The sequence below is a fragment of the Hippoglossus stenolepis genome, chromosome 7 (genome assembly GCF_022539355.2).
Source record: "Hippoglossus stenolepis isolate QCI-W04-F060 chromosome 7, HSTE1.2, whole genome shotgun sequence".
In the NCBI taxonomy this organism is placed as follows: domain Eukaryota; kingdom Metazoa; phylum Chordata; class Actinopteri; order Pleuronectiformes; family Pleuronectidae; genus Hippoglossus; species Hippoglossus stenolepis.
The window spans coordinates 1,006,332-1,028,925 of NC_061489.1; the positions used below are offsets into that span (position 1 = coordinate 1,006,332).

Genomic DNA, 22,594 nt, shown 5'->3' on the forward strand with positions numbered 1-22,594 from the left:
ACCTGTTAAGGGCAATTTGTTCACCTGCACTGACACCATGAGCACAACAAAACTAACATTATTACATGACCAACCACTAGGGGAAGTGACAGGCCTACCTTGCATTTTTTGATGGTGGGAAAACAGACAGATGATTGTCTCTCTTGTTGTGAGGATGCAAGTTTTACACAGCAGAGTATTAGGTCCACTGTTGGAACATGAGAGCTTGAGAGTGTTGCATTGGACAGTGTTGATAATAAATATCCTATACTTGTAAAAAAATATTTTCCTTAGATCTGTGTCAAAATGGACATACACAATCTGTTCTCTGGCATATGACTTCAGATTGTTATTACAGGATATACTGTTTAACTACATGACTGCGACAATAACAGAGGCATTAGAATAACACTGTACAGTAAAGATGATATGTTAAGTTGTGTATAAAGACTTTATATAAAGTGCCATATGCCTGTAAAAGACAGCTCTGTCAACTGGAATCACAGAATGAAGTTTGCCAGACACTGGTATGTTCTAACATTTCTCATTGAGCTCAATGTATTCGCAAATGAGGGGGACCAAAAGGCATCAGAGGAGAGTTCTGCTACACTAACCAATGCACAACATCACCTGTTGCTTATATGCTTTACTGTCAGACTTGTAAATCATACTTAGAAATACATATCTTATTTTAAAATGTATTGTCTATATTATTTATAGATTCACAGCTTTGAGGATTGCAGAGTTTATTCTGTGGAAGGTTCATAACTCTGTAGTCTAAGAGATTTTTTCACATAGCCTATGGGACACCACATTATCATGCCTTGGTATGTGTTGTTTAAACAATCATCATTGTGGTTGTGCATATCATTAGTAGTAGTAAGTCAAAGGTTAAATTGTGTTTTTATGTCCATACATTTAGTTGATTTGAAATAACAACAAGCTGCCACTCATTCTTTGAATCTATTGACAAATCACCAACTAGGAATTAAACAAGGCAAGGTGAGTATATCAAAAAAAGATATTCTTTCATCATAAAACAACTCAAGAAATTTGCCATAAAATCCTGACATGACTGAAGGACAAGTTTACCTTCTTACTATAGCAGTATTTCACATAATTGCTGACCACTTTCAAAATTAATCCTGTATAATTTGAGATATAATGTTGTATTTTTCCAAGTAAGTCATGTTTATGAATAATATAGTTAAAGAATCCTGAAGCTTCCTTGAGTTGAGTTGATCCATGAAAGTAAGCATCAAGTCTGCATCAATGCTACATGTAAATTTACAGCAGTGCTTTCGAAACTAAATACACGTTTTCGGTAACAATCTTTGGCAATGGGAGATTGCCAGCCTTCCAGTCAGCTGGTCAGACCACCACTTTGGTCCAGTCTAGAATATCACTTAAAAAACTACAACGAGCTCTTTCTATTAGATGTATTTGAGGTATCCAGGGCCCCCAGACTTGGACTACTGTTGTTGACCTGATAATGGTGCCAGGTGAAATGTCAAACACTGATAAACTTCATCATGAAGACTACATACGTGTCAGAACCAAATGTTATGGCAGTTGTTGAGGTATAATAATCATTCCGTAAACCTCATGGAGACTCCAGAGGATAGCACAAGTAAGAACCAAGGTTGTTGGAATGAATAATGTGGGAATCTCTCAACATCATAACGATTCATCACCCGGGACTGTTGATACAACTGAATGGCTATCTATCCAACAGTTATTGAGATATTTTACTAACATTAACCTCGTGGTGGTGTTAGAGGAACAATCGGCGAATAACAATAGTCCAAGGATTGATAGTTGAGATATATTAGCCTAGACCAAAGCCAACTGACATTTCTATCCTTAGAGCCATGTGACTAGTATTGCTCGAAAAGGCAAAAACACAAAAGCATGTTATATAAAAGGTTAGCTGTGTTGTAAAGTGTATGTCATTTGTCAAAATCTGGGACTTTCCACAACTGACCCTAACCTGCCAGTCCTTAGTGCAATATATTCACAGCTGTGGTTAAATGAGCAAAGGTGTGTTCATTATGTATTTTATCATCAAAACTCAGCTGAGTGGTGCCATACTTCATATAATAATCCAAGACTACTTGGATTATCACATGGCTTCAACTTTCACCATCTTGAGAATTCACCTCTTAGTCCTATGTCAGCTGAGTGTCTACCGTCTTCTCCACCTCCTCCCTCGCTCTCTCTGCTTCCTGCAACTGCATCACCTTGCAGTCTTTTATATCTTCCATCTCCACCATGTCTTCTTTTTCTTGGTTCAACATTGGCTTAGTCTCTCCTCTTTGACTCTCAGTTTGCCCCTTACATGAAACAGAAAACGTTTCCCCCTGACCAACTGCTGGACTAAATTCAACTTTCTCAAATTCCGCCCCAACTTTACATGTTTCTCTTTTCTGGTCTTTTGTTAATGAAGTGGACTCTTCATCCTCCATCATAGTGACAACAGAAAACTCTCTCTTGCTGTCAGGGCTGGCTTTGATGATGGTCCTACTACTTATTCTGCTCCCTCCTGATGCGGCTGTGGACAGTGGGCCGGAGGGAGACGGTTGCAAACTGCTCAGTCTATCTTTATGAACCGGATCAGAGGGAAAGGAAAGGGCAAGGCCTTTAACACCTCCCTCCACTGGGGAACGTTCAGCTGTTTTGAGAATCCCAACCATCTTTTTTTCTGTCTTCTCTTCTGTATTTGGGATTCTGGCTTGCTCTTCTTCCTTTATAGGTAGTGGGCTTGAAACCATATCGCCTGTGGTCATAGATTTTACAGACATGACACTTTCTGACTGCAGAGGAGTTGAACTTCTGAAACCTGGGTTTTGGTCAGCTGGAGAAGAGGAGAGAGTTGTGATGTTGTGTTGTTGTGATGATACTGGAAAGGTGGTAAGTTTGGGGCTACTACTAAGAGCAGGAGAGGGAGTTTGGGCTTCTAATGAACTGGCGATATTAGATTGGCTGGACATCGCTTGACCTGATGGAAGTTTGGGACTTGGAGTGAGGGCAGGTGATCGAGCTGTTTTTGTAGTCTCTGGTGGTTTATTTCTTGAGCTTAGTGCAGGGCTAGACATGACAGTCTGAGGTGATGTAGGAGTTTTTAACAAAGAGGTTGAAGATGGGAACTTGATTGGGAATGAAGACTGAGGTGATGAGCCTAAACTTATAAAAGCTAGGCTAGCACCAAAGCCGTGTTCCAGATCTGGGCTGGAGCTTGGGTCAGGGGGAGTCTGGATGACTGGAAAAACTGTGCTCAAACAGGATTCACTCTGACCAGCAGGAATGACAGGAGTGAAACCTGGAATAAATCCTGCCATGGGGACAGTTGGTGTAGAGGTCTGAAGAGGCCCAGGATCATAATCCTGTTCATTTTTCATAATTTTGTCTCCAGCATGTCCCTGTTTCTCTGTTGCAGTATATGTATGTCCGGGCATAGTGGGAGATGAAATGAGAAATGAGCTGAGGGCGGAAGTTGCCATACTCCCAACTGAAGGTTTAATTATGAGGTTCATACGAGGTTCAGGAGCAGAGCTAAAGTCATGGGGCTGTTTCTTACTTGGAAAAGAGGGAGAATTAACAGAACCTGATGTTTCAACCTCCCTTTGCAGTGGAGCAGGCATTTCATTCTGTGAGGGCTCAGTTCCAGGTGTAGAACCACATTTAGTACCACATTCAGAAGCAATCTCAATGTTCTGTGCTTGTACCAGCTCCTCCAATACGACAGGCTGCTTCTGAATGGCAAATTTAACGCCTCCGGCCTCCCGACCTGTCCCCTCCACCTCTTTAATGCCAACAGTTTCACTGCCCCGCCTCAGCCCAAATATGGTCACACTCTTCCTTCGCTTCCCCACATTTGGGACAACCCCATTGGCCCCCTCTGAGGAGGTCCCGACATCCTTGAACATGCTCCTCAGGTTGTACCCGCCCTCCTTCTGCTCCTCACTATCCTGGGATTGGTCCAGCTGGTCCCCTGAACTGACCAATGGATTGGGACCTCCATGGAGCTTCTTATCAGTGTGCGTCACCCGAAATCTGAAGGGACAATGATATAAGGATGAAACCTATGTCCTTTTTTTCTAATTAGTTTTACATTGTTCATACATCATCTTTATGCATTTTATTTAGTGACATTGTTTCTCCAATGAAACCGGCAAAAATGGTTTAAACATAATCTGTTACCTGCCAACAGAGAATACGGTCTGTTCTCCAGGCCGTTGTCTGTATCGGGGGGTTCTGCTTTGTCTGCGGCCCTTTTTAGATTGAACCTGAGCACAGAGGTGGCAGGAGTTGTGGTCGGTGCCTGAGTGGACTGTGTGGTGATGGGGAGGAACACCACCAATTGACTCCTTACGCAACCTGGACAGTATAATTATAATGAATATTATTCTTATTGAGGGGTGTATAGTCAAAAACTGGAATTATCCTTTTCTGGGCAGTCTGAAAGTCCTTCAGACAAGTTCACATTCGTGTTTTTTATACTAAGCACTGTCATGTTTTGCAAACCAAATCCCCAAAAATGTAGAAGAAATCGTTGTCAGAAGCAGAGTTCTAGTTTAAGAATCTGAGTGTGTTGGTTGTGTGAAGAACTGATCCACTGAAAACATAATTCTCAGCGGCTCACAGGATAGAATTATGCAGTATTGTGAAAAACAGATGAATACCTGTGACTGAAATAAAAAAACTATTCAGATTTTAGCAGGTTTGTTTTTTGCAGGCTTGTTACCATCTGTAGAAAAGTGGTCATTGAAAATGTGCATTGACAGTCACTGGTCCAGTGGGGGAGGTTTCAGGACCCAGCCAAACTTTCTTCGATCCTCAGTGGTTTCAAAAAGAGTATTTTCCGGCAACCCAAAAGGAACTATACATAATTCATAGCATTCAGACTGAAGGCATTCAATTGATGTGTATATTACCACAGTGCTGTAATTTGATTAAAGTCTGAACATTAATCTAATGTATAAGTGCACATTTTTCTAAAAAATGTCACTTATACATCATATTTGAAAATGTGTTTGACAAGTGTGATAAACTTTGTAAAATAAAACGAAATCATATTTTAGATTTTAATTTTAAAGAATCAACAATTTATGAATTCAAGATTAAAAGATCTTATTCACTAATAATAACACAATAAAACACTAATCCACAGTTTAGCCTTGTCAGCTGAATGAATTTACCTGGGGTCATGGCGCACACAGACATTGTGGTTTCCCAACATCTCATTGAAAGCTTCCATGTTTGCTAGAGACAAGAAGAACCCATATTAGAGCAGGAATTTAAAAAAGTGCTAGGTGGATTTATTCATAAACAGTGGAAGATTTAGAAATGGGCCAAATGGGCTGCCACCCAGGGCAGCATCTTGCAGGCAGTGGCACGGGAAGCATACACCTACTGATCTCTGATCTCTCATTCTCAATCAAAACAAAAGTAGGAGATGGGAGGGGAGCAGAGGTATGTAACCTCTAATTTATCCACACATCAACATCATAACTCTGCTAGGTTCTCCATGCCCGTGGCATGTCCGTCTGAATTTAAACGACTGTGGTTTTTTTTGCCTTTACCTGACTCCGCTCTCTGTTTCCACCTTGCTCAGCCAGATCACTATACCACACCACTAAACTGGAAACTGTGAATTATTCAACTGTCAACACATTTAATATTCCTGTTACTATCTTTGTATTAAAACTTTAAACACCACTTTCACACTCTCTGCTCCTGTGTTCTGAATTTGAATTAAATCTTAACACTAAGCAGCAAACAGCAACACAGAACAAAGTGAAGCAGGACAAAACCAGAAGATAAGACTAGATTAACTTTAAATTGGTATAATTAAACAGCATTAAACCCAAGAAACACTTCAGTAATTTTGTATTAATCACCTTCATTTTCAATGATGCACTTGAGGATTTGCTCCACTGTATCCTGGTTCTCTTCATCCTCCTCTGAAATACAGCAAAACAAGGAATGAAATTACACTGATTAGTGTATATTTGTGTCATTGAAAGTGTTGATTGTGAACCATCAGAAATGTGATTTTAGCTTTATTTTGTAGTTTCAATTATTGTCCAAAGCTTTGTGGTTTGACTAGATTAAAAAAATACTACAATCTGCCACAACCTTAAAACCAGTTTCTTGTTGTAATGTTGTGGGTGTTCACTGCAAACCCATAAATTATGCAATCCCTCTCACCAAATGACACATCCATACAGTCTGTCAACTATTAAATTAAACATTACCTAATTAAAACAAAGGTAAGGTAAGTGCCCCAAAATAATGGATATGAATCAGAATGTGGTGTTGCCTTCCCTCGTACTCTGGATGCATATGTGTGCATTGCACGTATCGAATTGAGAGCCTAAATAACTTTGTGTAGGTGCTTATAGTACAGACTTTGAAGAAGTGCATATGGATTTTTGTATGCAGTGCTAGAAGGAAAGAAAAAGAGAAGAAAATAAAAACTGAAATAAATCATGTATTTTTTTCTTAGTTAAGATAACATTCAGACCACTGTCACCTCACGGCAAAGAGATTCTGCATTCAAGTATGCCAGATGAGCAGGGCCTGTGTGCATGTGAGTTTGACATAGTCCATGATTATAATCATCGTAACTCATCATCCATGTGTTGCAGATGCAGGGAAGCATGGATCTTTCAAATTAGTACATTTTTCTCTTGGTTTTGTGTTTCTAAATCGTTGAACATGAGTGAGTTATACCGCTCCCCTTGCACATATTTCTTCTACACTGTATGGTGGGTCTCACGCATCCATGAAGACATTAGGAAGAAGGCCCCCTGGGACGAACTGCTAATAGAAAGCCTCAGGCTGCAGTGAGGATGATGAGCAGGAAGAGAAACTATTGTGGAAGACCAAGCCCCAACATAGGATACATCATCGTAGAGGAAGTGGCTGACTTCAAGAAATCATAATGGGACATATGCCTGAAAGGCGTTGAGAATAACCAACCAGACATAGTGGTGGTTCACAAGGAGCAGTAGTGATAGATATGTCAATTCCGGCTGACAGTTACATCAGGAAGAATTGTGTCAGAACGAAGGACCTCGGAACAACTCCATGTCTGCTTTTTACATATGTGTCTTCAGTGGACTATAACTGAAGATACATATGCCTTCAATTGAAAACGTTACCTAATAGATAAGCTTTTCAGCACCTACTGGCAATGTGGACATTTTGATGCAGGTGAAACTTGAAACACCAGAAATAGGTCAAAACAGCAGTGAAATGGCTCAAATTCTAAAATCACTGGATCCTACATTTCCCTTAATGCAACAAGAAAACCTTGTATAAAGGTGGGTTGTATATTGACAGGCAAACTGAAATGTTGTCTGTTCATTCTTTTTGTCATGCAGACATAAAGTGGGCATCTTGGTCACAGCTATTTCACAGCCAATTATGAAATCCTACCATAGCGTGGAGTGTCTCTCCTGCGGGCTACTGAGAAATTTGTCAGGATTATGTTAACTCACAATAATACTGGTACTTAAGCTGTGCGTGTTGCTGTGAAGAGCATACAGTTTTCAGCAATAGAGCCAAGAGCCAACAGAAAAAAGATACATTTGCTGATGGACTAGTAGAGGTTTCTGCATAATCATTTCTTAAGTGAAGTGGCTGATCATAAAAATGTCCAACACTCCGCCTGTTGACCAATAGTATCACTAAATCACTGCAAAAAATTCAAAAGAAAAGGTAAATTGCCACACTTCCAGTTTGTAAAGACTTTCTGCTCTGCTCAGAATTCTTCAAGCTCAAATTGAGACAACCCTGGTGACCCTGGTTCTTCTTCTTTTAAGTCACAGAAGACACAAGACTACTGTTTCCACAGACTGAATGGTACTCTCTGAAACTAATGATCTGAAACTAAAAAAACGAATAAACCCGCTTGGTCTGCTGCCACGGCAATGACCTCAGATGAAGATGAAACTGCTAGTTTCAGTAATTGTGAGTTTCTTTCCTATTACAATTTTCTCAACCCACCATCTGTATTTCCTCCAACTTTCTCATCCTCATCTTCATCGTCCATGTCTCCAGTTCGGCAGCGGTAGCCTTTCTTCTTCAGCAGGTGGCAGATGAGGAAGCCCAGCAGTCCAGTGAGGAAGAAGAGGAACACCACCACAAATATCATGTAGGGAGGGGGATTCTCCCCCACACTTGAGGCTTCAGAGTCAGTCATAATCTGGATCTAATCTGAGATTAAGAGAGAATCAATTTTTATAATTATTGATGACATGACACACGTTTTTTAATTATTTAACCATTTCAGAAAGAAAATGTCGATGAAACAAAATTGTCGTAAATCACCCTCCATCCCAAACCACCCAATCTATTTATTTAGGAGCTACAATTTAACACTGGGATATGAGAGTGATAAAGAAAAGGTTATGTGACTGTCTCATATATATCTGTTAAATTAACTTTGTTATTTGGTTCCAATTGAAAAAAGTTGAAAATTGCATTGTGCCGCAATAAATACAAGCCTGGTAAATTCACACCAACCCTTACCCTGAAATAAGGAAAATGCAATCTGTGTTATATTGTTAATACCCAGATGAAAGCGACAAAGCCATAATTTGTCTTTACAGTCAAACCTTCATTCAACTATAGTTAATAAGTGGGAGTGTGTAAAAAAGAAACGGAATGTGATGGAGAATTTTACAAGAATGATGTAGAAAATGAAAGGAGTTGCCGTGATATCTCCCACCCCCACCTTAATCAAAAGACACAGAAATATACTATATATAGTATATACACTACAGTGTGAGGAGAAACATGTACAGGCTTTGTTTTTGGTTCAAATCATCTCCAGTTGTTCCTCTGTTGTAGACTGGTCAACATCAAGAATCAGCCTGTGAAGCAGGGAGGAAAACAGATTATTAAAAACTATCCCCTATATATCAATCTAAATGAATACATTTTTCACCTGTCACTTCTCTTTAGGAAATGTTGCATCTTTATTCTACCTCAGCGTTCTGTATAAAAGGTACCAACACGGAATGGAATGGATGGTGAGGCATTGTTCCATCTTGATGCTGTTGTGGTTCTTTGGTTATATTGTGTCTTTATGTTTCACATCTTTGCCTCGTATGTAGTCATAATTTGTATTTTTGAAATTGTTTTGTGTCTCTTTGTTAGGTGCTGTACAGGGACAGACATTTTTTTTTTTAAAGAAAACTATTCAAAATCTGAAAGCTCAGTTTAAAAAAACAATTTAAGTAAAATAAAAGATTAAAAAGAGTAGAATAAAAAGATGAAAGAAGGTGAAAGAAATAAGAATGATAAATCTGTAGGAAAATAAAATAGATAGAACTGGGTAAAATAATAAAATATAAATGAAATAAAATACAATAATGTTATGACCTTGTAAAATAGCAAGTGGTGTCACTATGTGCATCTTTCATAGTCATTTTGTGTTTTGGTTCTTTTTGTGTATGTGGTTGTTTTATAGCTCCAATAGCTGATTTCAGAATACTGCTATCAGTCTATAAAGCATTGAACAATTTAGCACCAAAATAAATCTATTATAACATAACAGAGTGACATGTCACAAGTAATTTTGCATGGTAATTTTCCTACAAATACAAAATACATGAAGCTTTACAACTTATTTCAAGTCTGTTACCTGTCAAATAGATAATCCTTACCATTTTCTAGTCTGTCAGCAGTGGATCCATCCATCCATCGTAGTCAGTCTAAAGGGTGCCAACAGAAACATAGAAAAAGCTGTTGCGATTTAGTTGATAAACCATGTAAAATGTGTTTGTTGGATAAGAAGCTTAACTTAGCAGACAGTTCCCCATTAGCCCCACCTTATCTCCAGAGAAAGAAGCGGGCATACAGACAGCTTGAGAAGGAAAAGGGCAGATATTACACAAGGGAACCTCATCCTTGTTGGTTTAATAATGAAACCCACAAGTGAACCTGAAAACATTTGAAATACACCAGTCCTAATCAGCAATAGACTAACTTCTATCTAAACAAGCATGTGTGTATACACGCAGCGTAGATTGTGAACATGTAACAGTTTATCAGTGTTGCCCTCCCACTGGCTTATCAGCATACAGCAACACCCCTCTCACACACACACACACACACTGATAGTAGCTACATCATTGGTACTTACTACTAAACTCTGAACTCTGAACTGAACATTTTATTTTTACTTGACCATTCGCCTTGTGAGTTCCAGTAAATCATTTATGATCATTTATAGTGGTAATCAATCAGCAAGTGGAATAATGATGACCTATAAATAATAGCAAATGATCAGCTCCATTCATTAATATAAGGATGTGTTTCTATCTTGCAATATGTTATGCCTCATGAACTATTTTATTTATTTCTCACTTGTTAAATTCATGTTAATGTGAAGAATATTATTCTGCCACGATTTATTACATTATTGTACTATTTCACTCTGTCTTTTCTTTTTGAATGTCTAATTATTGTCTGTATAAATATAAAAAATATTTTAGTTTTCCCAGAAAAATAGATGAAAAATTTGATAACATAGCGGTCTGTGGGCCTTAGTGACACTCACTATTATTACTACTACTACTATTACTACTACTACTACTCAAGAAACCCACCCTCAACCCGTCTGAGTTTAACAACTACAGACCTGTCTCTCTTCTTCCCTTTTTCTTTCCCCTTTCCAAAGCACTCTAGCGTGCTATCTTTAATCAACTCTCCTCCTATCTTCATCAGAACAACATTCTTCATCCTCACCAGTCTGGTTTCAAGGCAGGTCACTCAACTGAGACAGCCTCTCTCTCCTCTGTGGTCATCCTTCTTGACCTTTCTGCTGCGTTTGACACAGTGAACCACCAGATCCTTATTTCCTCCCTTCAGGACCTGGGTGTCTCAGGCTCTGCTCTCTCCCTGCTCTCATCCTACATCAAAGACCGCACTGACCGGGTAACTTGGAGAGGATCTGTGTCAGAACCTTTTCCTCTCACTACTGGGTCCCTCAAGGTTCCATCCTGGGTCCTCACCTCTTCTCTCTGTACACCAACTCTCTTGGCTCTGTCATTCACTCACATGGCTTTCCTACCACAGTTACAAAGATGACACCCAACTAATTCTCTCTTTTACCCAATCTGAAACAGGAACACAAGTAGCAGGACGAATCTCTGCCTGTCTGACTGACATATCTCAGTGGATGTCCGCACACCACCTGAAAATCAACCATGACAAGAACAACCTACTTTACTTCTAGGGAAAGGCTCTCCCAACCATGACCTTACTGTCACCATAGACAACTCCGTGGTAGCCCCCACCCAGGGTTCATATTAAATCCCACTAAATGGAATAACAGTGCCACCTATTGTTGTGAATATGTACATGCAAGTAGTAAGCCAGAGGGGCAAGGGATTGTGGGTATTCCTCAAATATATCGAGGAACGCCATGAGGTAGTGTGTGCGTGTGTTGAAGTCCGTAAGCATATATATTGTTAACTACATGAAATGCAGATATTAGTTATGAATGTATTTAGTGTGATTTTACATGTCTGGGATACATTTCGCCATGTTTTTTATTCAGTTACTGATCATCTTATATGTTTTATTGTCCGTAAAGATTCTCCTGTGTAACCTAGCTCACTGCTTTTCAAAGTGGGGGTCCCGACCCCCAGGGGGGTCGCCAGGGGGTCGCAGAAACTAAGGGAAAAGGGGGGAAAATGTGACAATAAAAATAAAATTAATTAATTATTAAATTAAATGTTTTTTATTAATCACTGCATATCGAAATATATGTGTCCTTGGATGCCAATCTTCTTTTCCTTCTAATGCCAATCTTTTAATTAAAAAAAAACACACACCGCTCAAGCCAATCAGAATCGAGCAGCCGCTGCATCAGAAAGTTGCTGTGTGCCTGAGAAATAGCTAGCTACCTCCTGCTAAAGGCAAAAATGGAGACATTTTTAAAAAGAAAAAGATCCGACAACCAGACTGAAGATGACTCAGCTGCAAAACTGCCACAACCACGGAATACCACCTTGGCATCTAAAACTCGGAGGTATGAAATCTTTTCTTGCATTTGCCACCACATACCTCTGTGAGTCTGGCTTTTCTACATTGAAGGTATTGAAAACAAAGCACAGAGCATGTCTGCAAGTGGAGAATGACATTCGTCTGGCACTGACAGCCATAAAACCTAGGAGATATAAACTGTGTAGGAGCCACCAAGCCCACCCCTCCCACTAGTGAGGGACCAGGTATACACATACTTAAATGTGTATACCTGACAAACATACTTAAATGACAAGCACTGTTTATAACGGAACAGAGACACTGAATGTAATGAATAAATAACTAAATTGAAAAACTAGAATATATATGTTTATATATATGTTTACGGTTAATATTACTGTACAGAAATGACAAGGAATGTTTGTAACAGATATAAGACAGATTATTAGTTATTAATAAAAAGAAGGGAAATATAGTAAGAAGCTTTATGTTTGGTTTTGGGATATTTGCCATCATATTGCACACGTAATTTAAAAAAAGTTTGCAACTAGGGGGTCTCCACCAGAGGCTTATGCTATATGGGGGTCCTTGGCATGGAAAAGTTTGGGAACCCCTGACCTAGCTAACATTATATATGCCGTCTTAACAGTGAGCACACGACTACCTTGGGTTGATGAAACAAAAAAATATGATAATAGCATGTTATGTGAGGTCTGAAAATTATTTATTTATTTTACAGACCTCACATAACATGCTATTATTTATATTTTAAAGGCAAACAGTAATTTCTATATTGTTTTAAGAGAGAGAGACTTCTGTTTTGTATTTTATTTATTTTTTTACATGAGCCAAATTCCACTATATGACCACTAAATCACAATGTGAATTTATAGTTTAGTTTTATATTATTATTTCAAAAAAAGATAACGACGAACACCATGAGTGAGCACGCAACTACCTTGTGTTGATGACCCTTCAGCTCTTGTGTTTTATATGAAATATGCAGAGTCAACACCTGTTGCCAACAACATTGACCAGCCTCATGGGAATCATTGTGGGAGAAGACAGATCACAGAGGTCACACAGGCATTTAAAAAAGTCTGCAGAGCACCGCCTGGTATAGCTTGTTGTTACTGCACCGCAACAGTTGATATATGTGCAACCTCAGTGGGCCCTCATCCCCTTTTAATACATCATATAACCCTTGTGTTGTCCCTGCTTCCCCCGGCTGTTGGCCCCCTCACATAGCCCACCCCATATTAGGATGCACACGTAGCGCAATAGACACGTGAGCAGCCCTTGCAGATGTATTTGTTACACCCGCGGCACATGGTGTGAGTTTTACAGTCCTTTTTCCTGGGGCATATCTGACACCTCTTCCTCTTACTCGCCCCGAGCGGGGCTGCTGCTAGGGCTATGGAGGAGGCCGGACGCTCGGGTCGAGCGTCGTAGTCAACAGCTCTCTGTGCGGCGGCGGCAGCTTTACAGCCTTCACAACCACCAGCCGGCCCATCCGTGCGGGGATGCGCTCCTTCGTGCGATGAACGGAGTCACGAGAGCCTTTCCCAGCTGCTCTAGGAACACCCTCCGCTTGTTCCGCTTGCCCGGCATCCAGTCTGGGTTGATCTCTCTCCATATCACGAAGGCGTTGTAGGAAGAGACGTCGAGAATGTTGTGAAAGACGACCAGGGGCCAGCGCGCGGTCATCCTCCTGCAGCTGTACGTTCCAATCACCTTGTCTAGGTTGTCCACGTCTCCTTTGTTGTGGTTGTAGTCCAGGACGATGACCGGTTTACCGTCCTCGCGGTCGCTGATGTCGGCCTCGGCGTGCCGTGTGCTCAGGAGCGCCACATTCCTGTTTTTCTTTGGGATGTAGGACACAAGAGTGGCAGTGGGCGTGAATGCGAACTTGGATGAGAACACCTCTCTTCCCTTGACCGCGAGCAGCCCGGTCGGGAGCTCGGGCTTGTTTTCGAACAGTGCCGACCACGGTGAGCTTCCTCCCAGGAGCTGCCTCGCGAGTTCGTAGGAGGTGAAGTAATTGTCGCACGTGGCGTTCCGACCGTGCAGTCCCTCCGTTACATCGAGCACTACCCGCAACCCTGGTTCCGTTCTGGGCGTCGCCGCTCGGCTTTCCGGTGTACACTTGCATCTTCCAAGCGTAGCTTGATTTCGCATCGCAGGCCACCCACGACTTGATCCCGTATTTCGCCGGCTTGCTGGGCATGTACTGACGGAATGGACACCGGCCTAGGGAGAAAAACAGGAGGAGAAGAGATGAGAGGAGATGAGATGAGGACGAGGACTAGCAGCCGCTATCTACATAACATAGCATAACATAACATAACATAACATAACATAACATAACTAACATAACATAGCATAATAATAATATAAAAAAAAAAAAAAAGACTAACCTCTGAACGGAACCAGTTGCTCGTCCACGGTCACTTCGGGCCCCGGGTTGTAGAGGTGCGGTAGCCGCGACACCCACGCGTCCCAGACCTCTCGCATGGCCGCCAATTTGTCCGTGGCTCGTCTCGCGGTCGTTGAAGCGCAGCAGTCTGGAGTACGTGTGGAAGACTTTTAGGGGCATCGTGGCACGAAATATCGCCCCGGGACCTGTACACGCCTGCTAAGATCAGCAGCCCTACATAGGCGCTCAGGTCGGTCTCGTCCATCCCTTTCCATTCGTCACCGTATTTTCGACGACCCTCCCGATTCGTCATCTCCAGGATGATGTTCTCTACCGTCGGTGTGATGAACAGGTGGAACGTCGAGGCTAGGTCACCGGTGCGGGACGTCGCGTGGATCGTGGGGCCCCGGAGGACCCCGCTGGGCGGCAGAGAGGAGGAGGAAGAGCAGTGGCCCTCCTCTCGGCCGTACGCCCTCGAGGACCATGTTATTTCCCCGTTTCTTGAGGGGAAGGTCTCTCTTTCCACGAGTCCGGTGGTGGTGGTGGTGGTGGTGGTGGTGGTGTCGCCGTGGTCTTGACCTCCTTCTTCTTCTTCCAAGGATGACGAATCTGCAGAAGCATCACCCACTGGGTCGTAGTCTTCGTCACCGTCGTCGTCTTCGTAGTCAACGTCGTCGTCTTCGTCTTCTTCGCTATCGCCGTTGTCTCCGTCTCTGTCTCCGTCTCCGTCCTCTCTGTCTTCTTCTCGGTCTGCTTTTCTGTCTTCTTCTCGGTCTGCTTCTCCATCTCCTTGTCCGTCCGCTTCTCGGTCTGGCTCTTTCACGTCCTCTTCGGGTTCAGAGGATGGTTGCTGGGAGAATAGCTGTTGGAGAACCTGTTCTCTGGTGAAACGCTCCTGACGCGACATCGTGCCATGGTCCGTGAGAGAGTGGCACACTGACACTCATATGTGGGTATAATGTACCCCCCCTTGATTTCAATTGGAATCAGGTGTGGGTCTAAATGACCCCACAGAGCACCACAGCGCCCTCTCTGGGGGTCTAAATGACCCCTCCCATGACAATCGAGAATGACAATCCATTGGTCTCAATTACCCCAGGAGAATTGGATCATGACAATCCTTTGGTCACCCTAACCCTAACCCTGACCGGCCAGGGCTTGCGTATGATCACGCACGCACTCACGCACCACGCACGCACACACGCACGCACACACACACACACACACACACACACACACACACACACACACACACACACACACACAGACACACACACACTCTGGGTCAATTCGACCCAGGAACAACACAAGGGTTAAAAATGAAAAATTGATGCTTGAAGGATCACATAAAAGATGTGGGCAATGAAGAGAGGCCAAGGTAGGTCCTGGTGATGTTTCTTATGTGTAAAAAAGAAGCACTGAAAAGAACTCTGATCTGATAGGCAAGGTTATTGAGGATCGACTGGATAAATTCATCCCAAAAAAAAAATTATATCAAGAAAATATATCCCAAACCCTCACACCACCATTAGCAGCCAGGACTGTTGAACTGAATCATGCTCTTTACTCCAGATTGTGACTGTACCATTTGCAGCATCAAAAGAAATCCAGATTCATCAGACAAGGCTATGTTTTTCAGTCTTCAACTGTCCAGTGTGAGTGAGTCAGTGTCAACTGCAGCCACATATTTCTGTTCTTGGCTAATATATGTGGAAACTGACATGGTCTGTGCTGTTGTAGACCATCTTTGATATGTTCATTCTGATGCTTCATCACAGCAGTAGAGATTGTTTTTTTGAATTACCGTACCTTTCTCTTGTAACCTCTTTCATCAACAAGGTGTTTCCATTGAAAGAACTGGTGCTCACTGGATGTCAAAATTCTGAGTAAGAAATCTGAAAATACAATGACACCCATAGTCAAAATCACTGAGATCAAAGGTTTCATCTTACTGATGATGAACATTACCTGAAGCTCCTGACCTCTATTCCCATGATGCATTACAGTGCTGCCACATGATTAGATAGTTGGGTGACTATGGCTCAGGAGTAGAGAGGGTTGCTAACTAAACAGAAGGTTGTTGGTTAAATCCCCAGCTCTGCATTATGAAGTGTCCTTGGGCAAAATACTGAAAATACCCCCTGATGGCTGTGCCAACACTCTACGAATGGTTGTGTGATAGAAAAAGCATTGCATATATAGTGCTATCTTATAGTGCTTTTCTACATTCAAACTAGAGAGATAAACATAATGAAAACAAACATTAGCCAGAGCACTGTAATAAAAGCCAAAAGGTGAGCATTAGGTGGAAGATTGTATTTACATATTCAGACCTCAAAGTAAAATAAACAGGCCAGGCTCCACCCTCAGAATAGCCTACAGTTTGTCTCTCTTCATTTTTATTCAGACATAACAGCATGTGGACATGCTGTAGGGCAGTGGTCACCAACCTTTTTAAACTCAAGATCCTCGGGGAAAGGTCGGCCTTGGCGTTGGTGAAAGGCAAGATCTACCCATTGAAGCACTGAGAGAAAAAGATGGCCATATTGAACTTCCAACTTGCAGACTTTTATTTGGGCAAATTGTATTTGAATTACATGAAATGCTTATGACCAACTTTCAAATTGATGCAACAAAGAAAACAATGTAACTAGCATATCAAGCAGGTCTGTCTTGCTTTAAGAATTTTACACCACACTTTAAATTCGAGGTTTCCTTATTTTATTTCATTCCGACACCAAAAAAAGGCATGTGGCCCATTTTGTATAAGGAAATTATTTTGTTCATTGTAGACGTGACAGAAAAAATCAACATACTTGCAGTGAGCAGATCTTATTAGGTGCCATTGTTAACTGTAAATGTTTATCCTCTGAAGCTTCATGCAAGTTACTACGTTTACAATTAGCATTTTAGAAAGTAGAACTGTAATGTGCACAACAAAATTACAACAAACAACAAAATTCTCAGTCGGTGCAATGAAACTAATTGCAATTCTATGTCCCATCTTATGCAGCATCACTTTTCACAATGCCACAATGCCATCAGAAGGTAAAACTGTTGCAATCATGTTACTCACTCAAGTTAATGTGATGGCTGTGACTGAATATTGTCTGTGAGTGCTTTGGAGTTTGGCTCATAGCCACAGATAGCCAGTCTGAGGCAGTCTGTGAGGTGTCTGTCAACCCTACAGTGTAGGGTTAGTCTGGTGACAGTCTGTTAACTGTGAGACCTACGTGCTCAGATGGTATTAATGTTCCAGGAATCCAGAGATAGTGCCCTCATAGAGTGGCCAGACTTTGTAACAGCCTCTAATGCTACTATTACCACAGGGACCACTTTGGACTTCACCTTTTATATCTGGTCCATTTCTTCTTTCAGACCTTGCTACTTCTCTATCTTATCATGGTTATTCTTCCAGAAGGTAATTTATGTTTGGTTAGTGAGCAGCTGTTTGTCAGGTTGGAACTTGAAGCCCCATAGGATCCGTAGTTCTCAACCGCTGTCCGTGGTATGTCCCACAGGGACTAGGATACTTGTAATCCATTCTTGGCACGGATGTTCCTGTAAACTATCCCAGCCACTTGAACTGTTATCAGTCCAGAAAATTGGGTCAAGACAATTCAGGAGTCTACATTTCACATATGAAGAACACAGGAGATTGTCAGAGTCCGATGCTATTACAATGACAGGAACATTTCTGGAACATTAAGACTAGGGGTGGAGCCTGAGTAGAGCATGCAGGAGGCAAGGCATGACTTGTAAATTCCGCTGCGAAAAGCCCAATGTTTGAGAATTTTTGTGCTGTGAGTGTTAATTGATCAATTTCTATTGTCGGTTAACAGCTCATTGTGAACATCCCTAGAATCATACTCTGCATACAATGGATATCCACAGTTGACTGACCGATCAATCAAATGAGACCCTCCAATATAGAGTAAAGAAAATGTTTAAAGTCTAATCAAGCTTTAAAGGAACATTTAAACTAAATATGCCTTCGATATTTTTTATTAGATTTGTTTCCAAAGTGGTGTACAAGATGTTTTCATTACAATCAATAGAATGGCACTTGTAAAGTGCATACCTCCTTAACCTGAGCTGATCAAATAAAAATAAAAATAAACCAACAAACAGACATTGGTGAAAAAATAACCTCCTTGGCAGAGGAAATAAAACTACAGAAGATTTGGAGAGTATCTTTTCTTGCTACCCAATGAATGGAGGAACAAACATATCTGATACCTAAAGGAAGGATGTTGATGCATGCCTCCCATACACACAGTCTCTCTCTTTGTCCTTTACACACACTCAGAGAGCAGCAGAGAGATGACTCAGCATCATCATGACCTCAATGAATTTATTCGCTGTGACATTTTTGTGTTGAGTATTGCTCAGCAAGTTGTCTAAAAAAATAAAGATTGAGGGAGATAGAGTGAAGGACGTGTGAAGGGAAGGGATATGTTTAGGTATACCTGTCATTAACACAGAGAAGTCTTACATGTTATCTTGAACTTAAAGTCCCTACAAGGAGTTTTTAACTGGTTATGAAACAGTCTTACTTTAATATTGCTGCCTCTTTATGACCAACATCAGTAAATGAGACAATCAGGGAGAAAATTGGCTTTTTCTTGAAATATTCTCAATGTCTGTGTTAGGGTTGGATTAACCGTGAGGTCAGACGCAAACGATTTACTGCAGTCTTCTTCTTGTATAAGGGTTACGGTTAGAGGTTGGCATCCAGCTCATGGTGCATCACCGCCACCTACTGCACCGGTTCAGTTCATCGTTTGCAAAAAATATGAACGCGCTCAATGAACGGCAACACTGTACAGGGAGCCACTGCAGAAGGGCTGAAGAGCCAAAACCAGCTCCGGGGCGTCAGAAGGTTGCTTGGATGTTGCTTAACAACCGACACTCCCCGTGGCTCTGTGCACACTGGGCGTCCTGGAGAGCTGTGCAGGCGGGCTGGGTGCTTTCCCCCAGTCTTGGTGGTGCTGTGTCTTGGCAGTGCGCACTCTGGCTGGGCCAGTAGAGCTGTCAAGGGTCCCTGGGCCCCTGCCCCGGGGGTGTGTGAGCTCTACCTGGGGCTGGAGAGCTGTGCAGGCATCCTGAGTGATTCCCCCCATGGTTGGTGTTTTGTTTTGGTCGGGCTGTGCACACTCTGACTGGGCCAGTGAGCTATGCAGCCCCTCCTGAGTCCCTGCCCCGATTCTCTGCACTCTGGCTGGGGCAGTGGAGCTGTGCATGGCGCCATGGGTCCCTGCCTCGGAATGAAATGCAGACATGTGCTTCTGAAAAGCTTCATGTAACAGCTTAAAATGCCTGCTCAGTAGTGCAATATATACTATGTTCTGCAGAGTTTGTTATGTTTTGTACATTTTCTACTGTTTTGTGTGACTAATTGTTACGTTTTGTTTTTCTTATTTGTAGCAGCATTGTTGCAACATTGATGATTATTATTTGGTTTATTTTATTGAAGAAGGTTGATCTTTCAAATAAATATGTGTGTTTGTTGTTGCTTTGCCTGTTCTATAGTGTAATAAATACTGAATTTGCATAGTTTGTCAAATTGTGTGACATTTCTTCAGTTTGTGTGTGTGACTTATTGAACAGTTGCAACATTGATAATGAAAATATATTTCTTTGATTTCTTTGATTGAATAACATTGGACTGGCTAACGCACCCAGTACATCTCAATCTCACCCTGTTTCCAGATTCACCAGGCACATCCTGTCACCTACGTACTAGCAGATATGCACAATCAGGCTCCCTGCACACTGGACATTTAACTGCGCTTTGCACGGTGCACCATGGCGCACGATGACAGGGGATTATGTTTAATTGACTAGTAATTACATACGCTTCCACCACAGTATGGCCTCAATCAGAGTAAGTGCATACAGTGTGTGTCAAACTAAAGCCAATTATAGAGGCTATGTGATTAAATGAAACATTTCATCTCTCATCCAAGCGGTCCTCTTAAGTTCACTTCATCAGTTCTTGTTATTAAGGAACAGATTCATAACTCGTGGCCACGACTTATTACGTCTTTCCCACCGATTATTATGTTGTGGCCCCTTTTTATATGAAATACTATCAGTAAAGGAAAACAGGGTTGAGACATACGTCTTATATCATTGGTTTGTATTACCTTTTCACAATACTTGTGTACAGTGTTGTTACTGGGTAAGATTGTAATGGAAGGGGGCCTTAGATATTTTTCTTTGTAGTTATAAACATTGAACTTTAACCTAGATATACTGCATTTTACTTTCTTAATATGTTTAATTTGCAATAAATCACAACTTAATCTGAGTGCTCTTTAGAGTCATTTTTGGATGTTTTGGCCACAAGTCTGACAAACAGCCTGGCACTCTCCATGTGGTCAAACAATATGGACATTAGGAAAAGGGGGTGACAGGACAACCCCAAGCATGTTTTGGCACTACAGTGACATAAGTCGTTTTACTTGTAGTCTATAATTCATACTAGCAAAAGCTTTGTGCATTTCTATTTATAGCATGCACTAGGCCTATAGCGTGCGATATATATTTGACTAACTTCCCATGGGACGTCTGGGAACTCTCCGGCTGTACTTCCCCCCACTACTCTCATCCACTTTGCAGAATAAGCACAAATTCTGACCATGGAAAATGCAGAATCCGTCACGTTATCTGAAGGTCATTAAGACTACGTCTCTTAGCATCACCAGCTCCACTCCTCTGACCTGCTGTGCGCCTTTAAGGACGAAGCACCGATGTCCCGTTCGACAACCCAGTGAATCACGCATACCACACCTCAATAGGAAATATTCAACTTATCGTGGTTTGATTTGTCAGAAGCTACACAGCTCTACAACGAACCCGAATACAACACATTCAACAGTATGGCTCTACTCTTTAATTCGGCTGGTACACAACTTATTCATCCTGTTAAAATGTTCATCTTACCGTTTGTTACCGCCCAAGTACTACGCTGTTATTTAGTTATAGACAAATATCATTTAAAGTTTGAATTGTATACAATTTTACTTACTCAGCCGAACTAACCACAGGACTCCATCTCCTCCGAAATACACTGGGTCCTATTTTAGTAAGTGTAGCCAACATATTTAATAATATAATAATTATAGTACCGTATCTCCATTCAGACCGAACCTGGAAACATGTGAGAGTTTTGAATGCAGTGTCGTTTTTGATTTCGCACACAGGCCTGTTTGTATCAGGTCTGTTCCACCCCCTAACGTGGCGGTGGAGATTCACTGCATCATCCTCCCCACCCAGGCAATAATGTCCCGACCACACCGTCATCTTCATAGATGGGGGCGCATTCACCCACAAGGCAGCGTAGCCCGAAAACAATCTCATACTTCAACAGTCACTATATCCAGATAGCAAATCCACAATCAGCACACAACGGAAAGATGTGTATAAGACACTCACCTTTAATAGCCCGTGGCAGGAAAACCTCCTGGTCCTCTCCGCTGTTCCTGCTGCTGGAATGCTCTTCCATGGCTGCAGCCCGGTCCGTGTCCTGACCGCAGCAGGGGATGCGGCTGTCTGTTGAAGGGGGCAGGATGACAGGAAGCTGTGGGCTCCCTGCTCCTGCAGCATCTTTGAATTTCAACTTCTTTATCCAGAGAGAGTACGATGAGTGTTGTATCTGTCACGATGCTGTAGTTATCTTTTATCATAAATGAGTATCCTTATAGATTCTATAAGTAATAATTTATAGTAACTGTATTCTATAATATAGATTATTACTTGTAACTTGTAATTATTACTTGTAATTTGCAGTTATCCAGCTAAATCTATTTTAAAAATTCAAAGTTTTTAAAAACTTTGCATCATTTCACCTGCTTTAGAATCTGCAATTTCTCTTAAAATTAAGGGTCGGTTATCTTCAACTGTCTTCAGATGTCTTTAATGTGTTTCCTTAATTGGATCAACGATTGAACGCACATTCAAATACTTGCCCCTTCTGAAAAGCTGCCTTAATCTCATGCCACAGCCTTGTTCAATGTATTATTTTATATGCTATTACACTATTATATGTATTGCGCACACACACAGGGGTAGTGTTAACGTAACCTTCAAGATGTCATCAATCCAGCTTGACTTACATGTTTTGTGTTTTTATTGTGTTGTTTTGTGTGTGTTTTTTGTTAGTTTTTTGCTATTTGATTGTACAGCACCTTG

General features: G+C 41.5%; 1 protein-coding gene across 5 annotated transcripts; it reads right to left on the reverse strand.

The window, feature by feature from the left end:
* Positions 1–1,425: 1,425 nt before the first annotated feature.
* rell2 (RELT like 2) lies at positions 1,426–21,970 on the reverse strand. Of its 5 annotated transcripts, XM_035161951.1 has the most exons (10): positions 21,839–21,970; positions 16,849–16,922; positions 16,208–16,293; positions 9,657–9,704; positions 8,791–8,861; positions 7,993–8,202; positions 5,880–5,942; positions 5,178–5,241; positions 4,180–4,356; positions 1,426–4,032 (listed from the first exon to the last, which is right to left on the reverse strand). In XM_035161951.1, exons 6-10 carry the CDS (start codon positions 8,186–8,188, stop codon positions 2,148–2,150), a joined length of 2,385 nt encoding a protein of 794 aa, XP_035017842.1. In that variant the 5' UTR covers positions 8,189–8,202; positions 8,791–8,861; positions 9,657–9,704; positions 16,208–16,293; positions 16,849–16,922; positions 21,839–21,970; the 3' UTR covers positions 1,426–2,147. The 5 variants fall into 5 exon arrangements, with proteins under 5 accessions (XP_035017842.1, XP_035017836.1, XP_035017839.1 ...); XM_035161945.1 differs by lacking the exons at positions 16,208–16,293; positions 16,849–16,922 and having other exon boundaries at positions 21,839–21,966; XM_035161948.1 differs by lacking the exons at positions 16,208–16,293; positions 16,849–16,922 and having other exon boundaries at positions 8,770–8,861; positions 21,839–21,966.
* Positions 21,971–22,594: the final 624 nt, after the last annotated feature.